This window comes from Phascolarctos cinereus, unplaced genomic scaffold (assembly GCF_003287225.1).
Source record: "Phascolarctos cinereus isolate Bilbo 61053 unplaced genomic scaffold, phaCin_HiC Scaffold_2;HRSCAF=192, whole genome shotgun sequence".
Taxonomy (NCBI): Eukaryota; Metazoa; Chordata; class Mammalia; order Diprotodontia; family Phascolarctidae; genus Phascolarctos; species Phascolarctos cinereus.
In genome coordinates, this window is record NW_027555625.1 from 377143791 (window position 1) to 377164657 (window position 20867).

The 20867-nt window shown below is 36.4% G+C and overlaps 1 protein-coding gene across 1 annotated transcript; it reads left to right on the forward strand.

Annotated features, from left to right (window-relative positions):
* The first annotated feature begins 8373 nt into the window (after nt 1-8373).
* Nucleotides 8374-18328, forward strand: LOC110220816 (butyrophilin-like protein 3). Its single transcript, XM_021005006.1, has 8 exons — nt 8374-8473; nt 13224-13571; nt 13829-14101; nt 16046-16147; nt 16598-16618; nt 16719-16745; nt 16910-16936; nt 17775-18328. Exons 1-8 carry the CDS (start codon nt 8374-8376, stop codon nt 18326-18328), a joined length of 1452 nt encoding a protein of 483 aa, XP_020860665.1.
* Nucleotides 18329-20867: the final 2539 nt, after the last annotated feature.

Below are 20867 nucleotides of genomic sequence, written 5' to 3' on the forward strand. Positions count from 1 at the left end.
TCCTTTTCCCTTTTTGATGATTTCTTTGGGATATAGACCTAGTAGTGGTATTGCTGGATCAAAAGGTATGCACAGTTTTATAGCCCTTTGGACATAGTTTCAAATTGCTCTGTAGAATTTTTGGATTAGTTCACAACTACACCAACAATGCATTAGTGTTCCCATTTTCCTATGTCTTCTCCAACATTTATCATTTTTTATTTGTCCTATTAGCCAGTCTGATAGGTGTGACATAGTACCTTAAAATCATTTTAATTTGCATTTCTCCAGTCAATAACGATTTGGAGCATTTTTTTTCATATGACTATAGATAGCTTTGATTTCTTCATCTGAAAACTGCCTGTTCATATCCTTTGACCATTTATCAATTGGAGAATGACTTGTATTCTTAAAAATTTGACTCAGTTCTCTATAAATTTTAGAAATGAGGTCTTTATCAGAGACACTGGCTATAAAAATTATTTCCCAGCTTTCTACTTCCCTTCTAATCTTGGGTGCATTGGCTTTGTGCAAAAACTTTTTAATTTATTTAATCAGAATTATCTATTTTCCATTTCATGATGTTCTCTATCTCTTGTTTGGTCATAAATTCTTCTGTTCTCCATAAATTTGAAGGCAAACTATTTCTTGCTCTTCTAATTTGCTCATAGTGTGAACCTCTATCTCTAAATCATGTACCCATTTTGACCTTATCTTGGTAGACAGTATAAGGTGTTGGTCTATGCATTGTTTCTGCAATACTATTTTTCAGTTTTCCCAGCAGTATTTATCAAATAATGAGTTCTTATCCCAGAAGCTGGAGTCAAACAGTAGATTACTATAGTCATTGACTACTGTGTCTTGTGTACCTAACCTATTCAGCTAATCCATCACTCTATTTCTTAGCCAGTACCAAGCAGTTTTGATAAGTGCTGCTTTATAATACAGTTTTAGATCTGGTATGGTTAGACCACCTTCCTTGTCATTTCTTTTAATTAATTCAGTTGATATTCTGGACCTTTTGTTCTTGAAGGTGAATTTTGTTATTATTTTTCTATATTTATAAAATAGTTTTTGGTAATTTGATTGGCATGGCACTGAGTAAGTAAATTAGTTTAGATAGAATTGTAACTTTTATTTTATTAGCTCAGCCTACCCATGCCCAACTGATATTTTGCCAATTATTTAGATCTGACTTTATTTGTGTAGAAAGTGTTTTGTAATTGTGTTCACATAGTTCCTGGGTTTTTCTTGGCAGGTAGATTTCCAAATATTATTTATTTTCTATGGTTACTTTAAAAGGAATTTCTCTTTCTATCTCTTGATGCGGGGCTTTGTTGGTAGTATATAAAAATGCTAATGATTTATGTGGGTTTATTTTATATCCTGCAACTTTGCTTAAGTTGTTAATTATTTCAAGTAGTTATTTGGTTGATTCTGTAGGATTCTCCAAGTATCATATCATCTACAAAGTGTGATAGCTTTGCTTCTTCCTGGCCTATTCTAATTCCTTCAATTTCTTTTTCTTTCCTTTTTGCTAAAGCTAACATTTCTAGTACAATGATTATAATGGACGTCCTTATTTCACCCCTGATCTTATTGGAAATGCTTCTAGTCTATCCCCATTCTATATATTGCTTCCTGATGGTTTTAGATACATGCTACATATAATTTTAAGGAAAACCCCATTTATTCCTATGCTCTGTAATGTTATTAATAGGAATAGGTGTTGTATTTTGTGGAATGCTTTTTCTGCATCTATTGAGATAATCACATGATTTCTGTCAATTTGTAATTGATATGTTCAATTATGTTGATTGTATTCTTAATGTTGAACTAGCCCTGCATTGTATTAGTGGTATAAATCCCACCTGGTCATAGAGTATTATCCTCATGATAAGTTGCTGTAACATCTTTGCTAATATTTTATTTAAAATTTGTCATTAGGGAAATTGGTGTATAATTTTCTTTCTCTATTTTGGTTCTCCTAGCTTAGGTACCAGCACCATATTTGTATCATAAAAAGAATTTGGTAGGACTCTTTCTTCTCCTATTTTCCCAAATAGTTTATATAGTACTGGAATTAATAGTTCTTCAAATGTTTGGTAGAATTCACTGTAAATCCACCTGACCCCAGAGATTTTTTTCTTGGGAGTTCTTTGATGGCTTGTTTAATTTCTTTTTTCTGAAATGGGAATATTAAAGTTTTTTTTTCTTTTCTGTTAATCTGGGCAATTTATATATTGTAAGTATTCATTCATTTCACTTAGATTATTAGATTTATTGGCATACAGTAGGGCAAAATAGCTCCTAATTATAGTTTTAATTTCCTCTTTATCGGTGGTGACATCACTCTTTTCATTTTTGATACTTTTTAAAAATCAAATTAACCAAAAGTTTATCTATTTCATTGGGTTTTGTTACTTCACAAGTCAGCTTTTAGTTTTATTTATTAATGTAATAGTTTTTTAATTTTAATTTTATTAATCCCTCCTTTGGTTTATAGAATTTCTAATTTGCTTTGTAACTGGGGATTTTTAATTTGTTTTTTTTCTAGATTTTTAAATTACATACCTAATCCATTGATCAACCTTTTCTCTATTTTATCTATGTAAGCATTTAGAGATATAAGTTATTGATTGTTTCTTTGATTAGTTCTTTGACCCACACATTCTTTGGGATTAAATTATTTGGTTTCCAGTTAATTTTTAGTCTTTCTTTCCATGGCCCTTTACAATTTCAATTTTTATTGCATCATGAACTGAAAAGAAGGCATTTAATATGTCTGCCTTTCTGCACTGGATTATGAGGTTTGCATGCCAAATTCCATGGTCAATTATTTAGTGGGTGTCATTTGCCACTGAGAAAGAAGTGTATTCCTTTCTTCACAGGTCTACCATACCTAACTTTTCTAAAATTCTGTTCACCTCCTTAACTTCATTCTTGTTTATTTTGTGGTTTGATTTATCTAGTTCTGGGGGAGGGGTTTTGAGGTGGTATAGTTTTGCTATTTTTTTTTCTGTAACTCACCTAACATCTCCTCTAAGAATTTGGATGCTATACCACTTGGTACATATATGTTTAGCAATGATATTACTTCATTGTCTATAGTAACTTTTAGCAGGATGAAGTTTCCTTTATTTTTGCTTTTGCTTTATCTAAGATCAAGATTGCTACCCCTGCTTCTTCTTTTTTACCTCAGCTGATACATAATATATTCTGCTCCAGCCTTTTACCTTTATTCTGTGTGCATCTCTCTGTTTCAAATGTGCTTCTTGTAAACAACACGCTGTAGGATTGTGGTTTTTAATCTACTCAGTTATCCACTACTGTTTTACGGGAGAGTTCATCCCATTCACATTCACAGGTCTGATTACTGACTGTGTCTTTCTCTCCATCCCATTCTCTCCCATTTATGCTTTTCTCTCTCCTTTCTACCTTTCCCTCCTCACCAGTGTTTTGCTTCTGACTACTGTTTCCCTCAATCTGCCTTCCCTTCTATCAGCCCTCCCTTTTCTTCCCCTTTACCCTTTCTACTTCTTCCCTCCCTTCTATTCACCTTCTCCCTTTTCTTTTCCCTTTCCCCTCTGACTTCCTATAGGATAAGTTAGATTTCTATACCTAACTGATTATGTTATTCTCTCTTTGAACCAAATCTGATGACAGTAAGGTTCCAACAATGTTCATCTCCCTCTCTTCTTTCCCTCTATTGTAATAGACTTTTGTACCTTTTTATGTGATATATTTATACTTGTCTCCCTCCTCCTTTCCTCTTCTCCCAGGACAATTCCTTTTCACTACTTAATTAAATTTTTTATCATCACATCAAAGTCAATTTATACCCATGCCCTCTGTCTATGTATACTCTTTTTGAATGTCATAATAACATTACAATTCTCAAAAGTTACAAGTGTCATCTTCCCTTTTACAGATGTAAACAGTTGGCTGTGATTAATAATATGTTGTTTTTCTTTCCTATTTACCTTTCTATGCCTCTCTTGAGTCTTGTATTTGAAGATCAAATTTTATGTTGCGCTCTTGTCTTTTCATCAGGAAGGTTTGGAAGTCCCCTGTTTCATTGAATGTCCATCTCCTGCCCTGAAAAATTATGCTCAATTTTGCTGGGTAGTTGATCTTCGGTTGTAATTCAAGCTCCTCTGCTTTTTGTTCATAGTGTTTGCCTATTTCCTGACTTTGTCTTATGGAATATTATATTCCATGCCCTAAGATCTTTTAATGTGGAAGCCACAAGGTCCTGCATAATCCTGACTGTGGCTCCATGATATTTAAATTGTTTCTTTCTGGCTACTTGCAGTATTTTCTCTTTGACCTGGTAATTTTGGAATTTGTTTACAATATTCCTTGGCATTTTCAATTTGGGATCTCTTTCAGGAGGTCATTGGTGGATTCTTTCTATAGCTATTTTACCCTCTGGTAAAAACTTCAGGGAAGTTTTCCTTGATGATTTCCTGACAGATGCTGTCCAGGCTCTTTTTTTTCCATCTTGGTTTTCAAGTAAACCAATAATTTTTAAATTGTCTCTCCTGGATCTATTTTCCATGTCAGTTGTTTTACCAATGATGCATTTTATGTTTTCTCATATTTTTTCATTCTTTTGTTTCTGTTTGACTGATTCTTAATCTCTCATAGTCATTAGCTTCAATTTTCCCAATTCTAATTTTTAATAATTTTTTTTTCTCCTTTTAGATTTCACACCTCCTTTTCTATGTGACCAATTCTGCTTTTTAAGGAATTGTTTTATTCAGTCTATTTTTTTTCCATTTGGCCAATTGTATTTTTTAGAGACTTGTTTTCTACTGTAAAATTTTGTCCTTCCTTTTCTAATCTATTGACTCTCTTGCATACCTCTCATTTTTTTTCCCATCTTTTCTTCTACCTCTCTTATATGACTTTTAAAATCCTTCTTGGGCTCTTTCAAGAAGGCTTTTTCGACTGGAGATTAGTTCATTTTCCCCTTTGAGGTTTCGGGTGTGGGTATGTTGACAATGTTGTCCTCTTCTGAATTTTTGCCTTGATCTTCCCTGTCCCCATAATAAGAATCTATGGTCATTGTCCATTTCTGCTTTTTGTTCATATTGTTTGCCTATTTCCTGACTTTAAAAAAAAGTTGAGCTCTCCTGTTTGAGTGCAAGGGGCACTGACCAAAGCTTTTTGTGCAAGGATCCCCAGACCTGGTCACTTGATTTTTGCGCTGGCAGTTGGAGGATGCAGGGTTCTGGCAGCTTACCTGGTGCTGGGCTGGGGTCAGCAACACTGGAGCTCTTGGGGTTGGGGGTGGGGAGTCTGGCCCCTGTGGGATGCCTACTCAACCAAGCCTTGCACTTCTTTGTTTGGGTTTTGGAGAATGACTGTCATCCTGGAGCTTTGCCTCCTGGAGTTGTGCTTCCTAAAATTTTTGCTGAGGCACTGAGAGATTTGATTGCTGGAGAGTACTGGCACATGTGGTGGTTTTCTGAGCTGATGTCTACTGGGTCCCCTGCCTATAATGAAGTACTCAGGGGATCCTTGTATTGGTGTTTGCCTGCTCCCCTACACTGGAGCTCATGATCTACCCCTGGTATGCTGAGTTGGGGCTTGCCACTGGCTTGCTAGGATGCCTTTCTTCCTGTACTCCTCCTCCACCCCCAGAGCAAGAGGGGTTTTTCCCATTAATCCCCCAAGCTTCCTGGGCTACCAGACAGCTGCATCCCATCTTTCTGCTGGTGCAGCTATTGCAGGGTTTTTCCTGGGGTGATATTTTCTGGGCTTTCAGAGGTCAATAAGGGAGGGTGAGAGCAACTTCCTTCTTACTCTGCCATCTTGGCTCCCCAGAAACAGAATCCTATTCATCATTTCTTATAGCACAATTGTGTTCCATCACAATAATAAACAACATATTGACTATTTTTTCATGATTTTCTTACTTCACTATCATTTCTCTTCCCAATTTTTCCTCTTTCTCTTGATTTTTTTTTTAGGCAATTGGGGTTAAGTGACTTGCCCATGGTCACACAGCTAGTAAGTGTCAAGTGTTTGGTCTGAGGTTGGATTTGAACTCAGGTCCTCCTGATTTTTGGGCCAGTACTCTATCCACTGGGCCACCTAGCTGCCCCTGTCTTACTTGATTTTTAAAATCATTTTTGAATCAAATGTACTCTGTAGAAACTAACAGCAATATTGTAAGATGATCGGCTGTGAATGACTTAGCTATCCTTAACAACACAATGATCCAAGGCAACTCTGAAGGATTTATGATGAAAAGTGGTGTGCATCCTCCAAAAAAGAACTGGTGCTTTCTGAATGCAGATTGAAGCATACATTTTTACTTTATTTTTCTTGCATTTTTCCAATGTTTTCTTTCACAACATGACTATTATGAATATGTTTCGCATGACTACACATGTATAACTTATGTTGAATTGCTTGCCTTCTCAATGAGGGAGGTGTGGAGGGAGGAAAGGAGAGAATTTAGAACTCAAATTTTTAAAAATGAATGTTAAAATTGTTTTTATATGTAACTGGGGGAAAATAAAATATTAAATAAACAGAAAAAAACATTTTTGAGCTTTTCCATGGCCTGAGACCAATTCATACTTTTCTTAGAGGCTTTGGATGTAAGAGTTTGACTTTGTTGTCTTCTTCTGAGTGTGTGTTTAGTCTCCCTTGTCGCCATAGAAATTTTCTATAGGCAGAATATTTTTCTCTTACTTGATCATTTTTCCAAACAATTTCTTGAATTTTAGCTCTATGGTAAAACGGAACTCTGCGTGCCAGGTGGAGGTAGCTCTTTCCTAAGTTTCAGGAAGTGGTTTTCACAGCTGTTTCCTGGGTCTGTAGGCTTTCATTTCTTCCAAGATGTATGATTTAAGGGGAAGTGCATTTACTACTCTCTTAGCCTGTACTCTGTTCTGTGAGTGAGTGAGCACAAGCACTTTTTTATGACCTGGAACTATGACCAGGGTTCCTGTTCCACTGAGGCTGCAAGCTCTGGTATGCTAGTGTTCCTAACACTTTGGACTGCCTCCCAGGACAGCAGCCTGGATCCAAATATGGGCAAAGCAACAGAGTTCTGCTCTTGGTGCCAGCAAAGGGACCCTTTAATCTCTTTCTGACTAGTTGTCCAACCCCCTTACTGTGAGTGGGCTGAGAGCTCCAGAAGTAGCCACTTGCCATTACTGATTCAGTAGCTTCCAATGCCTGATTCTGATTTTCTGGGTCCCAGTCTGTGTTAGTGCAGCCTGCATTAGACTGTGCTCCACTATCACTCCAGTGTTACAGACCTTTTTTGTGTTGTTGTTGTTGACTATCTAAGCTGTGTTGGGCTGCAGAATTGTTTCTTTGCTTCCTTTTCTGGGTTCTGCCACTCTGAAATTTGTTTTTAGGTGTTATTTCATAATCATCTCTAGAAAGCCAGGAGAATCTGACTCTAGCACATCCTCATCCTGAAGCCCAAGGGTCAACCCCATTCCTACCCATACCATTAGCAAATCCTTTCTGACACATTTCCTCTGTTATTCCATAAAATCTTTATGCAGAGCTTTATCCGAGAAGGGATACTTACTGACAGTACCTATCCCTTGATTTTTCTTCCACCTCCTTCCAACAGAGGATCAACGACTGAGCACATAGTAAAAAGAAGGATGGGGAGAGTGAGAAAAGAAATTCCTTGGGATTATTAGCTCCCCATGTAGGAAACAAGACATTATCTATACAATCAAAGCTCTTCTTCCTTTCACACTCCTGCTGATTATATATTTTAATAGTACATGGACTGTTTGTAGGTGAGGTGCTACCTTTCCCTTATTGTCTTAACTATGTTTGAGCTGGGAAGGAACCTGTAGGTCATCTAATTTAACCTTTTCATATGGTAAAATGTCTGAGACTACATAGGTCAGCTCTCTTTCTACTTGCCTGAATCTCTGAGTCACAGGACAAATTTTGGACTGGTAAAAGCTGGCAGAGATCAATCAGCAGGATTAAAGCAAATCAGGCAGAAGCTCTAGTGTATCTCCTCATCTTTGACCTTTCCTTTTTATTTCCTTTACACTATATTTATATTATCATAGTTTCAGAAGTCGTACATCTCCATTCTTCTCTTGTTATCCCAACTGGGCATAAAAATGTGTTTTATTTAACCCTGTAAGGGAGAAAATCCTCTTCAATTGCTCCTGCTAACAGTTTGAATTGGGATGTAAGGAAAAGAATTAATTTTTCCCCAGGTAAATTCCCAAGGGTACTGTCTCTCTTTAGTTATGGGACTCCATATCTATGAGGCCTGTCTAAGAATCAAAGAATTAAGCTCATATTTCTGACCTGCCTCCAGTGCTTCTTGTTACATACTCTAAAATATCTCATTGCACTTTATTTACAGTTTTCATGAGTAGATCCACAGATATGTTGGGAATCTCAGTTCTCCTGTGCCACATTCAAGCCTCTAAACCATTTGAGTGCCACCTCCTCCTTATCTTTGTTCTCAGTCTAGATCTAGGATCAGGTAAGTCTGCCCTTGTTTGTGCTACCCTCAGTCTCCTCTTTATCTCCATGTCTTTTCTACTCAATTCAACTCAGCAAACATTGGACCTTTATTAAGTAAAAGATACAATAACTCAACTAGTTAGAAGCCACACTTGTTGGTTGGAGTCCACTAGAAGTCAAATAGGCTCTATAGATTTCACCTCTTAATCCTGGCCAGTTACCTTTCAGTGTGCTTTTGATGCATAGCTTATTAGTTCCTATCATCACTCTTAGAGAAATGAGGCAAAGTTAGCAGCCTTGTTTCTGTTATATTATTTGAGAGGCACTAATAGGTACCTTCCTCAATAAACATATCTCCCAAATGAGCCTTGTGTAGTTACTGCTCATTTTACTTTTTTTTTAACTGAAGGTAGTGAAAGTCTCTATAAAATATACTCCCTCCTTCCTTTCTCCCTTCACTGCTTCCTTCCCACTTTTCCTACTTACCTCTCCTTCTTCCCATCCCTTCCCTTAATTCCCCTTTACCTCCCTTCCTTACCTCCCCCTCTCCATTTATCCTTCCCTCCTTTCCTTTTCTCTTCTTTTTTACCACCTCCTTATCTTAATTTTCAACTCCCTATTAATAATTTTTATTCTATTCTTCCTGGTCCAAAATCTATCAGGAAAAAAGAGAAATTGTGTGACTAGTTATTCCTTCTCTTCATCATCTCCATCAGCCACATGACCATCTTTTTTATTAATAATCTTCTGGCCTTATTATTAAAGTGATTAAATTACACAGAAACAATGTCTCTTGAAACCTTTTTGATGTATGTCACAGCTCTGTACAATGTTCTGGTTCTACCTATTTCAGTTTACATCAGTATATATAAGTCTTCCCAGGTTTTTCAGAAGCCAACTCCATCATTTCTTACACTGCAGTATTCCACAAATAGTATTCCATCACATTCATATGCAATAATGAGTTCAGTCATTCCCCAAATGATAGGCAACCCCTAAGTTTTCAGTTCTTTGCCACCACAAAAAGAGCTGCTATAAATATGTTTGTTGATATGAGTCATTTTCCTTTTTCTTTGCTCTCTTTAAGATACAAATCTGGTATTGCTATTGTAGAACATGCACATTTTATATCCCTTTGGGCATACTTTCAAATTCTTCTCTAGAATGATTGGACCAGTTCAGAACCCCAATAGTAGTCCTTTATTGTGCCTATTTACCTACATCCCTCTCAAAATTTATTATTTTCCTTTTTTGTCATATTAGCTAGTCTCATAGGTGTGAGGTGGTATCTCAGAGTTGCTTTAATTTATATTTCTCTAGTTATTAGTGATCTAGAGCATTTTTTCATATGGCTATTGATAGCCTTGATTTCTTCCTGTGAAAACTGTCTATTCATATCTTTTGACAGTTTATCAACTGGGGAATGCCTTTTTACAAAATGACTCAGTACTCTATGTTTTTGAGAAATCAGACATTTCCAGAGAAATTTGTTACTAATTTTTTTCCCCAGTTTCCTCTTTTTCTTCTAACTTTGACTGCATTGCTTTTGTTTTTGCAAAACCTTTTTAAAATATTTAAATATTTCATTTTTAATTACATATAGAAACAATTTTTAACATTATTTTTTAAATTTTGAGTTCAAATTCTTTCCCTCTTTCCCCTGTCCATTCACTGAAAAGGCAAGAAATTTTATATAACTTATACATGTGCAGTCACAAAAAATATATTTCCATATTAGGCATGTTGTAAAAAGAAAACATAGACTAAAGAAAGTTAAAAAAAAAAGTATGCTTTGATCAGCATTCAGACTCCATCAGTCCTTCCCCTGGAGGTGAATAGCATTTTTCATCATAAGTCCTTCGGGATTTTTTGGATCATTGTATTGCTGAAAATAACAGTCATTCACAGTGATCATTATGCAATATTGTTATTATTGTGTATTCTCTTCTCTTAGCTCTGCTCACTTCACTTTGCATTAGTTCATGTAAATTTTTCTAGTTTTTTTTTCTGAAACCATCCTGCTCATAATTTCTTATAGCACAGTAGTATTCCATCACAATAATATACCACAACTTGTTCAGCTATTCCCTAATTGATGGGCATCCCCTCAATTTCCAATTCTTTGTTACTACAAAAAGAGCTACTATAAATATTTTGTACATATAGGTCCTTTCCTTTTTGTTTTAATCTTTTTTGGAATACAGATCTAGCAGTGGGGTTGCTGGGTCAAAGTATACACACAGTTTTATAACCCTTTGGACATAGCTCCAAATTGTTCTCCAGAACCACTGCACCAATTCGTAACTCCACCAACTATACATTATGTTCCCAATCTCCCCACATCCTCTCCAACATTTGTTATTTTCTTTTTCTGTCGTTATTAGTTAATCTGATAGATATGAGGTGGTGTGTCAGATTTGCTTTAATGTGCATTTCTCTAATCATTAGTGATTTAGAGTATTTTTTCATAAGACAATAGATATCTTTGATTTCTTAATCTGAAAACTACATGCTCATATCCTTTGATTTATCAATTGGGGAATAACATACTATGATTTTTTTCTAGTTCTCTAAGATATTTTTGGTAGTTTGATTGGTATGATACTGAATAAGTAAATTAAGTTAGGTAGAATTTTAATTTTATTAAGTTGGCTTGCTCTACCCATGAACAATTAATGTTTTTCTAGTTGGTTAGATCTGACTTTACTTGTGTGAAGTATTTTGTAATTATATTCATATAGTTCCTGGGACTCTCTTGGCAAGTAGACTACCAAAACTGCTTTAATGTAATATAAACAGAATTAAAAGTGTGCATTTTAACATTCCAGGAATCTCTCTACCTCTTGTTTCATAATAAATTCTTCCCCTATCCATAGATATGACAGGTAATTTCTTCCTCGAATTTGCTCATGATATCAACTTTGTTGTCTAAATCATATTCCCCTTTTGACTTTATCTTGCTTTGTTGTGAAATATTGGTCTATGCCCCATATATGACAGATTGCATTATAGTTTTCTCAGCAATTTCTGTTAAAGAGTGAGTTCTTACCCCTATAACTGAGATTTTTTTTCATTTATCGAATACTAGTTTATTGTCCTCATTGGCTTCTGTACATTATGTATATAATCTATTGCACTGATCAATCACTTTCTTTCATATCCAGTACCAATTGTTTTGCTGATTACACTTTGTGTTGCAATTTGAGATTTGGTATTAGTAGGCCCTCTTTCTTTGTATTTTTCCTCACCAGTAACCTTGATATTCTTGACTTTTTGCTCCTTCAGATGAATTGTGTTATTATTTTTGTCTAGCTCTGTAAGTAATTCTTTAGTAATGTGATTGGTATGGCACAGAATTAATAAATTAATTTAGATGGTATTATAAATTTTATTATATTGGCTTGGCCTACTGATGAACAGAATTTTTTTTCTTCAGTTATTTAGATCTGCCTTTATTTGTGTGATGTTTTGTAATTGTATTTGTATAGCTCTTGTGTATGTTTTGGAAGGTAGGTTCCCAAGGATTTTTAATTGATATTTTATTTTAATTAATTCTTTCTCATTAGTCAGAGTAGTGCAATCCTTTCAAGCTCAGAGAACATAGCTAAAGAGCTACATTCTGTAGAAGCTTAGGATAGAAAACTAAAACATTTCTCAGAAGAGGAGCAGTGAAACAGGGGGATCAGCAAATGGAGAAAAAAGATTATTTGGAATAAAAGTGATAGGATCTATCATCAGCATAAGAAATCATTCTCTTTTCAGTGGCAGGAGACAAGGGCAAGAGATCGAATACTTTCACAATTATGGAAACAGTCATTTTAAGGAAAAAAAAACACCAAAAACAACAACTTCAAGGTCTCTTGTCCAAAGAAAGCAATTATTAGCTACAGCAATGAATGAGATTATACCCCCTTTAAGTTTACTGGCACAGAGGTTGAAGACAATCTAATAACAAGCCACCAAATTGTTGGGTGATTTCTACATTTTTAGTCTACTACAATGGCATGAAATGATTATGGTTCTTATTTTTCCCCTATGCTGTAAATTACATTTTATAAAGAGCAGTAGAAAGATAAGGTATAAAAGAGAAACTTTTGGGGAATATGATGCTTCCATATTTTGGTAGACTCGGTAGACCTATGATTTTGTCAACATGGATATGTTCCTGTTCTACTGGTGCAGATTAGAATCCATTTATAATTTTTACCTGTAATGAGTTTTCAATTATTTGAAGTATGTGAAAGAAGAATTTCACTAAATCTCAGTAGCTCTAGAAAGAAAACTAAACAATGGAGAGAAGATGCAGGAAGTCTGATTTTAGTTCACCATAAAGAATGTTTCTAATTAGACTTGTCTCAGAATGGAATGGGCTACCTTATTAGGTAGTGTGGTCCCCAGTCACTGGTGATGAGTAATCAGGATCTGAATGATCACCTCTAAGAAATGTGTAGGGAATTCTGGCATTCAATGGATGGTTGTACTAGATGACATCTAAAGCCCCTTCCAACATTAATATTTTGTTATTTTATGTGTAGATTATTCATTCATATATTCTGACCTCATGGCTATTTTCTTGTAATTTAAAAGGCAGAGAATTATGTACTGGGTGAAACAGCTAAAGACTGAAAAGAGACAATATGAAGTTTTCCTTTCTGTTCCTAATTCAAAAGAGACAATATGAAGTTTTCCTTTCTGTTCCTAATTCAAACCCTCTGCATTATATAGACAAATGTCCATAGTTAACAAACGTCTTCTGGTTATCCCTACAGGTCAGTTTCAGGTGATTGGCCCAGATGAGCCTATTCAGGCATTGGTGGGAGAAGATGTTATTTTCTCCTGTCATGTCTTACCCAAGATGAGTTTGGAAGTCATGGAGGTGAGATTCTTCAGGGACCAATTCTCTTCAGAGCTGTCTCTAATCAAGGATGGGAAAGAAATGCAGAAGAAGCAAATGAAGGAGTATCAAGGGAGAACCCAGTTTGTGCAAGATGCCATCACTGAAGGGAGAGTCTCCTTAAAACTGAAGAATATAACCCTTTCAGATTCAGGGCTATATGGATGCTGGTTCAGCTCCCAAACTTTCTACCAGGATCACACTTGGGAACTACATGTAGCAGGTTAGTTGTTCATTTACAATGAAATAATTTCTTCAAGTTTAGTTAACTATAACACTCTACTGAAAGAGTGGGATTATCAGATTGTTCCTACTCTTTGATCAGTAGACCGAAAAAAGCAAGCTAACAAGCAAGCTGTCCTTCCAATACCCCTGCAAAACAAAAACAAAACAAGAACTACCTAGGAACAGGATAAATTATGCTCCTAAATATTCTTGAAATATGATCTTTGTTTTCATCTCATTTCTCATTTTCTGCAGCTCTTGGGTCATCCCCTCTCATCTCTCTTGAGAGATATGGAGATAGATACATATTGCTGGTATGTCAATCATCTGGCTGGTTCCCCAGGCCTGAGGCACAGTGGAAAAATCATCAAGGACAGTCTTTGTCTTCAGACTTCAAGGTGAACACAGGGAATAATGGCCTATTTGACATAGAAACCTCTTTCATTGTACAAGAACCTTCAACTGGGGATGTCCTATGTTCCCTCCACATGAGGGGCCTCAGACAAGAGTGCAGAGTGAAAGTAGCTGGTAAGTAGTAGGATAGAGTGGAAGGAGATGGAAGAGAAGCTTCCTTGGCTTGCTCACTTGATAGAACTTCATATTCTTCATCTTAGATTTGTGAATTTTGGTCCCGTATTTGTTGCTTCACTTTGGAAAGATACCAGACAAGGGGGAATATGCTCAAAATGTATACATTTATGAATAGTTTGGATAGGGCAAGGCCTACTTTTTCAACAAATGCAAGTTTTGGGGGCAGCTAGATGGCACAGTGGATAGAGCACCAGCCCTGGATTCAGGAGGACCTGAGTTCAAATCCGACCTCAGACACATAATACATACTAGCTGTGTGACCCTGGGCAAGTCACTTAACCCTATTGCCTAGCCAAAAGGAAAAAAAAATGCAAGTGTTCTCACACCAGCAAGTTTCATTTTTTAACTTATATCAATTCATTTTATGACCAATGAAACATAGTATGAATTTACAAAGCAGAAAATAAATACGGATCAGTTTGTATTGGTAGAAATGAAGAGGACCTTAGAAGGAAGAGACTTTTCTGCTTCAGAATTTATAATAAGGAAAGTGAAAGTAGGTATCTCCAGTTTATTACCTTCATATTTTTGATTTACCCCAGAAGAACTCTGTCCTAGGGCATGAATGAACCTGAAAAATATGATTGCTGAGCAGTGAGCTTTGAGAGATGGTAGAAACTGGTAAGGTACTTTAAGACTAGAGAAGAGCAAATTTTGTTCTCGGTTTCAAAAAAGGGGGGGGAATCTATAGGTCAGTGAACTTGACTGTCAAATTCCAGATAAAATTTGGGATATATTTTTATTTTTTTATTTTTTAGGAGGGATATATTTTTAAAGGAATGACTAGTGAACATCTAGAAAATGCAGCAGGATTACAAAGACCTGGTATGGCCTCATCAAAAAAAAAATGTCAAGCCAGATTATCCTCCTTTACTTTTTTGATAGGGTTAATAGGTTGATTGGTAGGTAGTAGATACAGTGCTGGCCCTAGGGTCAGGAAGACCTGAGTTCAAATCCAGCCTCAGACATTTACTAGGCATGTGACCCTGGGTAATCACTTAACTCTGTTTGCTTCAGTACCCTCATGTAAAATGGCAAACTACTCCAGTATCTTTGCCAAGAAAACCCTAAATAAGGTCACAAAGAGTCAGGCTCGACCAAAATGACTGAATAACAGTAATAAAAATTAGATTGGTAGATCTGGGGAATCCTGTGTTTTAGGGGATCTGGGATCCAGCAGGCTGCTTTTTAAAAATGTATATTGATAACTATATTTCAAAATAAGTGATTTCTTTGTAATACTATGTATTTTATTTTATGCATTTAGAAATATTTTGAGAAGAGGACCACAGGTTTCACCAGTCTACCAAAAGGGTCCACAAAGGAAAACAAAAAAGGTTAAAAATCCCTGCTGTTGATATAGGTTATCTAAAATTTAACCACACAGAATCCATATAGTTTCACATGCCATTGTAATGGAAAAAATGGGGAGATATGTGTAAAATTTGATGAACTTGGAACTCGAAACAACTGCCTCTGTTTCCTCTTCATAAAATGGGAGTAGAGGATTGTAAGATATATTTTATTGGGTAGTAGTGAGAAAAGTACTTTGTAAACCTTCATTGTTCATAGATTTAGACCTGGAAGAGACCTTAGAAATTCAGTCATCTCATTTTACAAGTAAGGAAACTGAGGTTCAAGAAGATACAAATCAATTGTAAGTAGCAGAGCTGAGATTTGAATACAAATCCTCTGACTCTATATTCAAGGCTCTTTTCATGACATTACACTGCCTCTCAATGCTTTAACAATAACTCACATTCATACTGGGATTTACATCATTACTATCAAAATCATTTTTATTATTTTTTTATAATGAATTACTGAAGTTGTCTAAATTGGTTCTAAGTTGTCCTGTGGTTCTATGGGGTTGTCTTACAGATCAATTTTTCCAGCATTCTCCTTGGAGCTATGCTTTCTTTATTATGATGGCTATCTTTGTGATTCTTGTTGCTTTTGGAATTTCACTTCATAGATATCAAGGTAATGGGAATGGAGAGGGGAGGGCACTGGATTACTCTCTATGACTTTTCCCTATTGACCTCTTCTTCTGTCATTTCCTCTTCCAAACTTCTCTTCACTGTTACCTCTCAACTGCTTTGAAAAATTCTGTTCATCCATTTTCAACATTTATTAAACATTTTCCATATTTAGAGAGGAGTGGTGAAGAACCTTTACTTTGTTCTCATTGTTTCTCCTGCTGTGCCCCATTGAGGGATCTCAACAACTCCATCCCACCCACTGAGATACTATGTTCTTTCACATGGCACCTGACTACATACAGAGAATAGCTTCCAGGATATGTCCTGGACCCAAGATTGTCTGACTTTATCTCTTGTCAACTTGATTTTCTTAGAACCTTTCTCTCTGCTTTAAATCTTCATCTTTTCTTAGGGCTTTCTGATGTATTTCTGTGTTTCTTTTTATTCATAGGAAAACTTATGAAAGATCTGGGTGAGTTTTGTTCATTTGTTCTGCTTATTGTATATCAAATGCTCTTTCTGGGATGCTCTTTTTTCTCAATGTCACCACATCTCTTATGTATTGATTTTAGACTGGAGGATAAAAATGGGGGAAAAAGGTAAGAGAAGTTTCTTTTCATATTATATCCTCCATTCCCTTTTCTAGCCACTCATCATGTATTCCTCTTTCATTTTGTTTTCATCCCCCATCTCTCTATTTCAGTATCGTACTTTTCTTGTTCCCATCCCAAGCAATAATTCAGACCTGTTTATATCTTTTCAGGATGGGAAAATGCCACTAAGCATGCAGGTAACTATAACTGAAGATCTCTTCATTGGCCAGGTTTCTTCATTCCCTCTGCTCCTTCATTTCTCCTAATCCTTGATTCATAGCATACTGATCAAGTTGGCAATCAGGAAATGAGTCACTGTCTTCATGACCCTTGAATATGAAATGATTCCTCTGTCTTGAGCACAAATATTGAGGAAGGGCCAGGTGTCTAACTGTACACAAAGTGGAGTCATTTGTTGGTCAAATCAAAGGTTTGTGATGGCTTCAAAGTGGACAAGAAAAGAAAGCTCAGCTATGTAGAGGAGAGTAATTGGAATTAGGATTAACATTATTTAGTTGACATGTTTTATTTTTGGAGGCATGTCTCATTTCATTATTTTGTTCTAGATTTCTGTTTTCTCCCTCTTCCTGTAGTGGAGATCACGCCAGATATTTTCACAAGTGTTTTGCCTTATGTCTCTATCCCCAGGCCCATTTTAGTGAAGGTAAAATAGTCCCATAATGTCCATGGAGAATAGTGAGGGATCAGATTTCCTAACATTCATGAGGGATCAGATTTTCCTAACATTCAGTTATGACAGGTAAGAAAAACAAAGTGAAATGGAGGGGATGTTTATTAGAATCCATATTGGAAGTTTTTCTCTTCTCTCTCTCTCTCTCTCTCTCTCTCTCTCTCTCTCTCTCTCTCTCTCTCTCTCTCTCTCTCTCTCTCTCTCTCTCTCTCTCTCTCTCTCTCTCTCTCTCTCTATCCCTCTTCTCATCTCTTCCTCATTGTTTGTCTTCATTATCTTTCACCCCCAATGTCCCTTTCCCACACACCCTCCACACCTCCACACCATTCTTTTTCTCTTCCCAGTGGAGGTGACTCTGGATCCAGAAACTGCTCACTGTATACTCCATGTATCGGAAGACTGTAAAAAAGTGACCTATGGAGACATTAAGGTTCTTGATATACCTGAAACTGAGAAGAGATTTCAGTCTCCAAGTGTAGTGGCTTCACAAGGTTTCTCTTTGGAGGAATTTTATTGGGAAGTAGAAGTTGGGAAGAAAAATCGATGGTACCTGGGGGTGTGTTGGGATAAAGTGGACAGGAAAAACAAAGATCCTGAACTCTCTCCTGCCAATGGCTACTGGGTGTTGGGGCGATGGAACCAACATGAGCATTTTACATTTGCCCCTAGTCGACAGGCTCTGACTCTTCATGTGCAGCCAAAACGGGTAGGGATTTTCCTGAGCTGTAGGTATGAGCAAGTCTCCTTCTACAATGTGACTGACAAATCACACATCTATACATTCACTGGCTGTGATTTTAATGGGAAAATCATCCGCCCATATTTCAGGCCTCGTTCTAATGAAATTAATGAACATTTGCCTTCCTTGATTATCTGTACCAAAGTATCTGAACTGTAGGAAATGTATTTCCCTCTAAAAGTGATGATAGAAGCAAAGCTACAATGGCAGAATAGTAGGAAGAAATACAGTAAGCCGCACCCCCCCAAAAAAATTTTTTTTAACACAACTAGAAAATGTACCAGACTGATTTCCGAGGGGAAATTTAAGAAATAACGAGAGTGAATCATTTTGTCAGCCCATGTCAGCATAGTGAGCAAAGCAGAGAGATCTTCAGACACTAAGGACATGGTTTGGCCAAGGAGCAACCCATAGAAACAATCTAGCACCCAGGAAGAGGCAAAAAGAAGTCTCAGTCTCATACTAGGATATCCCCAAACCCATACCGGTTACATTGCAATGAGAAGAAGTGCCAAATGGAATATTGTCTGCTACTCACTTTTGGATCACAGATGCAGGATGGACTGAAAAAGGAACCTAAAAGATGCAGGACTTCCTAGAGAGGGAGCAGAGGCAGGCCTGAGGTGGCGAGAAGTAAATAGAAGCTGTATGGCTCAAATTTGAGGGAGTAGACCAGGTTCTCAGTTCCATCTTCTAGCCCAGTTTGAAGCCTATAGAGGATGACCAGGTCAAGAATCTTAGACCAAAGTGAAGTTTTCAGTTATCACTCTAAACCAGCAGAGATTGCCAGCTGCTGAAATTGGATGGGTCCAGCAGCAATCTACTATTACTCGGACCCAAACCCAAATCAGGAACTTGAAGAACTCATGCAAAGTGAGGAACATTCAGACTTTGTCCTGGATCAGACCCCTTTGGTATCTCCAAAAGCTTTCAGCTCCTCAGCCTGAATTATCCTTGAAATCCTGAACAACATAATACTAAAACCCTAAGAAAGCAGCAATAAAGCCAAACTCCAGAAATGTGCAGAGCCTACCTCTATATCAAGTCCAAAATCATGAAGTAGAACAGAATAATGTCCAGACCAAAAAAAAATTCTCTTAAGCAGCTACTATCATGACAGGGATGCTCAAGACACAAACTCAGAAGGGGAGAATGACTTTAAAACATTTACAAGAAAAGCCTCAGACACAAACCTAGCTTGGCCACAAATTCATCTAGAATTCCTGGAAGAGATGAAGCAAGGGTTCCCAAAAGAGGTCTTTTTTTATTTTACCAATATAACAAAAACTTAAGGACGGAGTTGGCAAACTATGGTGTGAGGGTAAAATCTGATCTGCCATCTATTTTTTTAATGCTCAATGAGCTAAGAATTGTTTATACAGTTTTAAATATGATATATATATAGATAGATATATAGAGAGATATAGAGATATATACACACACACACACAAAATTTCATACAGTTTTAAATATGACATATATGTGACATTCATATTTAACATAAAACCATTTTTTAGCTCATGGGCCATAAATAAACAGTGAGCCCAGGGGCCTTAGTTTACTAATATCTGCACTAGAGAGAATAGAAAATGGAAAACAAATGAGAACTATGGAAGAAAGAATTGGAAAGGGAATTAATTGCTTGATACAAGAGGTAAAAAACTTTGCCCAAGCAACAAACCCCCTAAATAGGAGAATGGACCAAGTACAAGCCAATAACTCCATGAGACAACAATAAATATTTAAAAAAAACCCAAAAAACTCTAAAGACTGAAAACATAGAAGAAATGTAAGACATCTCATAATAAAAACAATTAACTTAGAAAACAGATTTGACATCATATTTCAAGAAATCTTAAACTGCCCAAATCCTTTAGAAGCAGAGTGCAAAGTGAAAATAAAATCCCCTGGTCACTTCTGAAAGAGCCTCCCAAGTGAAAAGTCATAGGAACATTAAAACCCAAATCTAGAACTTACAGGTCAAAGAAAATATGCTGTAAACAAGCTTAGAAAGAAAGAATTCAAATACCAAGGAGCCACAGTCAGGATTTAGTAGCCACCACAGTAAAGCAGTTGAAAGTTTTGGACCACTGTATTGCAGAAGGCAAAGGACATAAGCTTATAACCAAAAATAACTTATCCAGTAAAACTGAATATATACTACATGAAAAAAATTGATCTTTAATGAAGAGGACTGAGGCAGCTAGGTGGCGCAGTGGATAGAGCACCAACCCTGAAGTCAGGAGGACCTGAGTTCAAATCCAATCTCATACCAAACACTTGACACTTGCTAGCTGTGTGACCCTGGGCAAGTCACTTAACCTCAATTGCCTTAAAAAAAATGAAGAGGACTTCCAAGTATTCCTGCTGAAAACACTGAAACTATATAAAAACTTTTGAAGTTCAAACAAAGGAATTAAGAGAAACATTAAAAAGTAAACATGAATGATTATAAGGGACTAAACAAAAATAAAATGCATATATTCTAATGTAGGAAAAAGAACTCTTCGAACCCTATCATCATCGGGGTCATAAAGGGAATATAATTAGACAGAGGGGCTGGAAGTGTTTCTTCTAGATCTTGATGATCCTAAGACAAGAATGGAAAGAGAGAGGAAGAATAATACACTAGAGGAAGGAGGAAAAGAAAGGAAAACTAGCTCCCATTAATCAGTGTGGTCTATATAAATAAGAAAGT